Raw genomic sequence first — 7,926 nt, 5'->3', positions numbered from 1 at the left:
TGCTGGAGCGGGGCAGCGTGAGTAAACATTCCTGAAACATTCCCGAAATATTCCTGAAAATTCCTGAAAATTCCCGAAAATTCCCAAAAATTCCCCCAAATGCCGGAATTCCATGTCCTGGTGGGGTTAAACAACAGCCCCGAGTGCCTGAGCAAGTGCCAGCTGCTGCTGGAGCGGGGCAGCGTGAGTAAACATTCCTGAAACATTCCCGAAATATTCCTGAAACATTCCCAAAACATTCCCTAAAATCCCCGAAAATTCCTGAAAATTCCCAAAACATTCCCAGAAATTCCCAAATATTCCCCCAAAACCATGGAATTCCCTGTCCCAGTGGGGTTAAACAACAGCCCCGAGTGCCTGAGCAAGTGCCAGCTGCTGCTGGAGCGGGGCAGCGTGAGTAAACATTCCCGAAACATTCCCGAAAATTCCCGAAAATCCCCGAAAATTCCCAAAAATTCCCCCAAATGCCGGAATTCCATGTCCTGGTGGGGTTAAACAACAGCCCCGAGTGCCTGAGCAAGTGCCAGCTGCTGCTGGAGCGGGGCAGCGTGAGTAAACATTCCTGAAACATTCCCGAAATATTCCTGAAAATCCCCGAAAATTCCCAAAAATTCCCCCAAATGCCGGAATTCCATGTCCTGGTGGAGTTCACCAACAGCCCCGAGTGCCTGAGCAAGTGCCAGCTGCTGCTGGAGCGGGGCAGCGTGAGTAAACATTCCTGAAACATTCCCGAAAATTCCCAAAATATTCCTGAAAATTCCCGAAAATTCCCGAAAATTCCCCCAAATGCCGGAATTCCATGCCCTGGTGGAGTTCACCAACAGCCCCGAGTGCCTGAGCAAGTGCCAGCTGCTGCTGGAGCGGGGCAGCGTGAGTAAACATTCCTGAAACATTCCCGAAAATTCCCAAAATATTCCTGAAAATTCCCAAAAATTCCCCCAAATCCCGGAATTCCATGCCCTGGTGGGGTTAAACAACAGCCCCGAGTGCCTGAGCAAGTGCCAGCTGCTGCTGGAGCGGGGCAGCGTGAGTAAACATTCCCGAAATATTCCCAAACATTCCCAAATATTCCCAAAATATTCCCAAAAATTCCCCAAAATCATGGACTTCCACACCCCAAAAATTCCCCAAAAAATTGCCCGAGGTCATGGAATTCCACATCCCCAAAATTCCACAAAATCCTGGAATTCCACGTCCCAAAATTCTCCAAAATCCTGGAATTCCCCATTATTTTCCCCATTATTTCCCCATTATTTCCCCATTATTTTTCCCATTCTTTCCCCATTATTTTTCCCATTATTTCCCCCATTATTTCCCCCATTATTTCCCCATTATTTTCCCCATTATTTTCCCATTATTTCCCCCATTTCCCCATTATTTTCCCCATTATTTTCCCATTTTTCCCCATTATTTTCCCCATTATTTTCCCCATTATTTTCCCATTTTCCCCATTATTTTTCCCATTATTTCCCCATTATTTCCCCATTATTTCCCCATTATTTTTCCCCATTATTTTTCCCCATTATTTCCCCATTATTTCCCCATTATTTTCCCATTTTTCCCATTATTTCCCCATTATTTTTCCCATTATTTCCCCATTATTTCCCCATTATTTTCCCCATTCTTTTCCCCATTTTTTCCCATTATTTCCCCATTATTTTCCCCATTATTTCCCCATTATTTTTCCCCATTATTTCCCCCATTATTTCCCCATTATTTTCCCCATTATTTCCCCATTATTTTTCCCATTCTTTCCCCATTATTTCCCCATTATTTTTTCCCATTATTTTCCCCATTATTTTCCCCATTATTTTCCCATTATTTTCCCATTTTTCCCATTATTTTTCCCATTTTTCCCCATTTCCCCATTATTTTTCCCATTATTTCCCCATTATTTCCCCATTATTTCCCCATTATTTTCCCATTTTCCCCATTATTTTTCCCATTATTTCCCCATTATTTTCCCATTATTTCCCCATTATTTTTCCCATTATTTTCCCCATTATTTTCCCATTATTTCCCCATTATTTTTCCCATTATTTTCCCCATTATTTCCCCATTCTTTTCCCCATTTTCCCCCATTTTCCCATTATCTTTCCCATTATTTTCCCCATTATTTCCCCATTATTTTCCCCATTATTTTCCCGTTATTTTTCCCATTTTTCCCCATTATTTCCCCGTTATTTTTCCCATTATTTTCCCCATTATTTCCCCATTATTTTCCCATTATTTCCCCATTATTTTCCCATTTTTCCCCATTATTTTTCCCATTATTTCCCCATTATTTCCCCATTATTTTCCCCATTATTTTCCCATTTTTCCCCATTATTTTCCCATTATTTTTCCCATTATTTCCCCATTATTTTTCCCATTATTTCCCCATTATTTTTCCCATTATTTCCCCCATTATTTCCCCATTATTTCCCCATTATTTTCCCCATTCTTTTCCCCATTTTTCCCCATTATTTCCCCATTATTTCCCCATTATTTTCCCATTTTTCCCCATTATTTTCCCATTATTTCCCCATTATTTCCCCATTATTTTCCCATTTTTCCCCATTATTTTTCCCATTATTTCCCCATTATTTCCCCATTATTTTCCCCATTATTTTCCCATTTTTCCCATTATTTTCCCATTATTTTTCCCATTATTTCCCCATTATTTTTCCCATTATTTCCCCATTATTTTTCCCATTATTTCCCCCATTATTTCCCCATTATTTCCCCATTATTTTCCCCATTCTTTTCCCCATTTTTCCCCATTATTTCCCCATTATTTCCCCATTATTTTCCCATTTTTCCCCATTATTTTCCCATTATTCCCCCATTATTTCCCCATTATTTTTCCCATTATTTCCCCATTATTTTCCCATTATTTCCCCATTATTTCCCCATTATTTCCCCCATTATTTCCCCATTATTTTTTCCCATTATTTCCCCATTATTTTCCCCATTATTTCCCCATTATTTTCCCATTTTTCCCCATTATTTTCCCCATTATTTTCCCATTTTTCCCCATTATTTTCCCCATTATTTTCCCCATTATTTCCCCGTTATTTTTCCCATTTTTCCCATTTTTCCCTGCTCTTTTCCAGTCCTCCTACTCCCAGCTCCTGGCCGCCACCTGCCTGACCAAGCTGGTGTCGCGCAGCAGCAGCGCCCTGCCCCTGGAGCAGCGCGTCGACATCCGTGAGCATGCCCGGCAATTCCGGGAATTCCGGGGCTTTCTTGGGAATTCCTGGGAATTCTGGGGGGTTTCATGGGAATTCTGGGGAATTCTGGGGGGTTTCATGGGAATTCCTGGGGGTTTCATGGGAATTCTGGGGGGTTTCATGGGAATTCTGAGGGGTTTCATGGGAATTCAGGGGGGTTTCATGGGAATTCTGAGGGGTTTCATGGGAATTCCTGGGAATTCTGGGAGGTTTAATGGGAATTCTGGGGAATTCTGAGGGGTTTCATGGGAATTCTGGGGGGTTTCATGGGAATTCCTGGGAATTCTGGGAGGTTTAATGGGAATTCTGGGGAATTCTGGGGGGTTTCATGGGAATTCCTGGGGGTTTCATGGGAATTCTGGGGGGTTTCATGGGAATTCCGGGGAATTCTGGGGGGTTTCATGGGAATTCCGGGGAATTCTGGGGGGTTTCATGGGAATTCCTGGGAATTCTGGGAGGTTTAATGGGAATTCTGGGGGTTTCATGGGAATTCCTGGGAATTCTGGGAGGTTTAATGGGAATTCATGGGAATTCTGGGGGGTTTCATGGGAATTCCTGGGGGTTTCATGGGAATTCTGGGGGGTTTCATGGGAATTCTGGGGGGTTTCATGGGAATTCCGGGGAATTCTGGGGGGTTTCATGGGAATTCCTGGGGGTTTCATGGGAATTCCTGGGAATTCTGGGGGCTTTCAGGGGAATTCTGGGGGTTTCATGGGAGTTTGGGGGGGTTTTATGGGAATTCTGGGGGGTTTCATGGGAATTCTGGAGAATTCTGGGGGGTTTCATGGGAATTTTGGGGGGTTTCATGGGAATTCCTGGGAATTCTGGGGGGTTTCATGGGAATTTGGGGGGGTTTAATGGGAATTCCTGGGAATTTTGGGGGTTTCATGGGAATTCTGGGGAATTCTGAGGGGTTTCATGGGAATTCTGGGGAATTCTGGGAGGTTTAATGGGAATTCTGGGGTTTCATGGGAATTCCTGGGAATTCCGGGGGGTTTCATGGGAATTCCTGGGGGTTTCATGGGAATTCTGGGGGGTTTCATGGGAATTCCTGGGGGTTTCATGGGAATTCTGGGGGTTTAATGGGAATTCCGGGGAATTCTGGGGGGTTTCATGGGATTTCCTTGGAATTCTGGGGGTTTCATGGGAATTCTGGGGGGTTTCATGGGAATTCCTGGGGGTTTCATGGGATTTCCTTGGAATTCTGAGGGGTTTCATGGGAATTCCGGGAATTCCGGGGCTTTCAGGGGAATTCCTGGGAATTCCGGGGGTTTCATGGGAATTCCTGGGGGTTTCATGGGAATTCTGGGGGGTTTCATGGGAATTTTGGGGGGTTTCATGGGAATTCCTGGGAATTCTGGGGGTTTCATGGGAATGCTGGGGGGTTTCATGGGAATTCTGGGAGGTTTCATGGGAATTTTGGGGGGTTTCATGGGAATTCCGGGGGTTTCCTGGGAATTTGGGGAATTCCGGGGGTTTCATGGGAATTCTGGGAGGTTTCATGGGAATTCCTTGGAATTCTGGGGGGTTTCATGGGAATTCTGAGGGGTTTCATGGGAATTCTGGGGGTTTCATGGGAATTCTGGGGGTTTCATGGGAATTCCGGGAATTCCGGGGGTTTCAGGGGAATTCCTGGGAATTCCGGGGGGTTTAATGGGAATTTTAGGGGCTTTCATGGGAATTCTGGGGGTTTCATGGAAATTTTGGGGGGTTTCATGGGTATTTGGGGGGTTTCATGGGAATTCCGGGGGTTTTCATGGGAATTCCTGGGAATTCTGGGGGTTTCATGGGAATTCCGGGGGTTTTCATGGGAATTCCTGGGAATTCTGGGGGTTTCATGGGAATTCCGGGGGTTTCATGGGAATTCTGGGGAATTCTGGGAGGTTTAATGGGAATTCTGAGGGGTTTCATGGGAATTCTGGGGGGTTTCATGGGAATTCCTGGCAATTCTGGGGGGTTTCATGGGAATTTTGGGGGGGTTTAATGGGAATTCCTGGGAATTTTGGGGTTTCATGGGAATTCTGGGGGGTTTCATGGGAATTCCTGGGGGTTTCATGGGATTTCCTTGGAATTCTGGGGGTTTCATGGGAATTCTGGGGGGTTTCATGGGAATTCCTGGGGGTTTCATGGGATTTCCTTGGAATTCTGAGGGGTTTCATGGGAATTCCGGGGCTTTCAGGGGAATTCCTGGGAATTCCGGGGGGTTTCATGGGAATTCTGGGGGTTTCATGGGAATTCCTGGGGGGTTTCATGGGAATGCTGGGGGGTTTCATGGGAATTCTGGGGGGTTTCATGGCAATTCCGGGGGTTTCATGGGAATTCTGAGGGGTTTCATGGGAATTCCTTGGAATTCTGGGGGGTTTCATGGGAATTCTGAGGGGTTTCATGGGAATTCTGGGGGGGTTCATGGGAATTCCGGGGGGTTTCATGGGAATTCCTTGGAATTCTGGGGGTTTCATGGGAATTCCTGGGGGTTTCATGGGAATTCCGGGGAATTCTGGGGGGTTTCATGGAAATTCTGGGGGTTTCATGGGAATTCTGGGGGGTTTCATGGAAATTCTGGGGGGTTTCATGGGAATTCTGGGGGGTTTCATGGGAATTCCGGGGGGTTTAATGGAAATTCTGGGGGGTTTCATGGGAATTCTGAGGGGTTTCATGGGAATTCTGAGGGGTTTCATGGGAATTCCTTGGAATTCTGGGGGGTTTCATGGGAATTCCTGGCAATTCTGGGGGGTTTCATGGGAATTCTGGGGGGTTTCATGGGAATTCTGAGGGGTTTCATGGGAATTCCGGGGAATTCTGGGGGGTTTCATGGGAATTCCTTGGAATTCTGAGGGGTTTCATGGGAATTCTGGGGAATTCTGGGGGGTTTCATGGGAATTCTGGGGGGTTTCATGGGAATTCCGGGAATTCCAGGGGGTTTCCTGGGAATTTCGGGGATTTAATGGGAATTTGGGGGGGTTTAATGGGAATTCTGGGGGTTTCATGGGAATTCTGGGATTTAATGGGGAATTCTGGGGGGTTTTATGGGAATTCTGGGAGGTTTCATGGGAATTCCGGGAATTCCAGGGAGTTTCCTGGGAATTCTGGGGGTTTCATGGAAATTCTGGGGGTTTCCTGGGAATTTGGGGGGGGTTCCTGGGAATTCTGTGGGTTTCCTGGGAATTCCTGGGAATTTGGGGGGGTTTCCTGGGAATTCTGGGGTTTCCTGGGAATTCTGGGGGATTTCCTGGGAATTCTGGGGGATTTCCTGGGATTTCTTGGGGATTTCCTGGGATTTCTTGGGGTTTCTTGGGATTTTCCTTGGATTTCTTGGGAGTTTGCTGGGATTTCCGTGGCACTTTTACCAGGGCTAAATCCAACCCTTTCCCAGGGCTAAATCCAGCCCTTTCCCAGGTTTATTCCAAGGGTAAATCCAGCCCTTTCCCAGGTTTATTCCAAGGGTAAATCCAGCCCTTTCCCAGGTTTATTCCAAGGGTAAATCCAGCCCTTTCCCAGGTTCATTTCAGGGCTAAATCCAGCCCTTTTCCAGGGTTAAATCCAACTCTTTTGCAGAGCTAAATCCAACCTTTTTCCAGGTTTATTCCAGGGTTAAATCCAACCTTTTTCCAGGTTTATTCCAGGGCTAAATCCAGCCCTTTCCCAGGTTTATTCCAGGGTTAAATCCAGCCCTTTTCCAGGTTTATTCCAGGGTTAAATCCAGCCCTTTCCCAGGGCTAAATCCAGCCCTTTTCCAAGGTTAAATCCAGCCCTTTTCCAGGTTTATTCCAGGACCAAATCCAGCCCTTTTCCAAGTGTGTCCCATGGCTAAATCCAGCCCTTTCCCAGGTTTATTTCAGGGCTCAATCCAACCCTTTCCCAGGGTTAATTCCAACCCTTTCCCAGGGCTAAATCCAGCCCTTTCCCAGGTTTATTCCAGGACCAAATCCAGCCCTTTCCCAGGTTTATTCCAGGGTTAAATCCAGCCCTTTTCCAAGGTTAAATCCAGCCCTTTCCCAGGTTTATTCCAAGGTTAAATCCAGCCCTTTTCCAGGTTTATTTCAGGGCTCAATCCAACCCTTTCCCAGGGTTAATTCCAACCCTTTTCTAGGGTTAAATCCAGCCCTTTCCCAGGTTTATTCCAAGGTTAAATCCAGCCCTTTTCCAGGTTTATTCCAGGGTTAAATCCAGCCCTTTTCCAAGGTTAAATCCAGCCCTTTCCCAGGGTTAAATCCAACCCTTTCCCAGGTTTATTCCAGGACCAAATCCAGCCCTTTCCCAGGTTTATTCCAGGACCAAATCCAACCCTTTTCCAGGTTTATTCCAGGACCAAATCCAGCTTTTTTCCAGGACCAAATCCAACCCTTTCCCAGGATTAAATCCCCCCTTTTTCCAGCATCTTCAATTCCCAAATAAACCCCAACATTTCTCTCTTCTTCCCGACCTTTCCTCCACCCGAGCTGCCCCTTTCCCCCGGGGCTGGATTTTGCCTCCAGCTCCATCTTTTCCCCGTTTTCCAGGGAATTATGTGCTGAACTACCTGGCCACGAGGCCGAAGCTGGCGACGTTCGTGACGCAGGCGCTGATCCAGCTCTACGCCAGGATCACCAAGCTGGGCTGGTTCGACTGCCAGAAGGACGAGTACGTCTTCAGGAACGTCATCAACGACGTCACGCGCTTCCTGCAGGTGGGCTGTCCTCCTGGAGTCAGCAAAATGCACCCAAATCTGTCAAAA

The 7,926-nt window shown here is 46.4% G+C and overlaps 1 protein-coding gene across 1 annotated transcript; it reads left to right on the top strand.

Moving 5' to 3' along the window:
• Positions 1-786: 786 nt before the first annotated feature.
• LOC128783392 (exportin-7-like) lies at positions 787-7,900 on the top strand (the record flags this gene model as incomplete). Its single annotated transcript, XM_053934032.1, has 3 exons — positions 787-870; positions 3,096-3,189; positions 7,712-7,900. Coding segments are annotated over exons 1-3 (367 nt in total), but the record flags the coding sequence as incomplete, so codon positions are not given.
• Positions 7,901-7,926: the final 26 nt, after the last annotated feature.

The sequence above is a fragment of the Vidua chalybeata genome, unplaced genomic scaffold (genome assembly GCF_026979565.1).
Source record: "Vidua chalybeata isolate OUT-0048 unplaced genomic scaffold, bVidCha1 merged haplotype scaffold_300_ctg1, whole genome shotgun sequence".
Taxonomy (NCBI): domain Eukaryota; kingdom Metazoa; phylum Chordata; class Aves; order Passeriformes; family Viduidae; genus Vidua; species Vidua chalybeata.
This window is presented reverse-complemented; position numbering and strand designations above follow the sequence as displayed.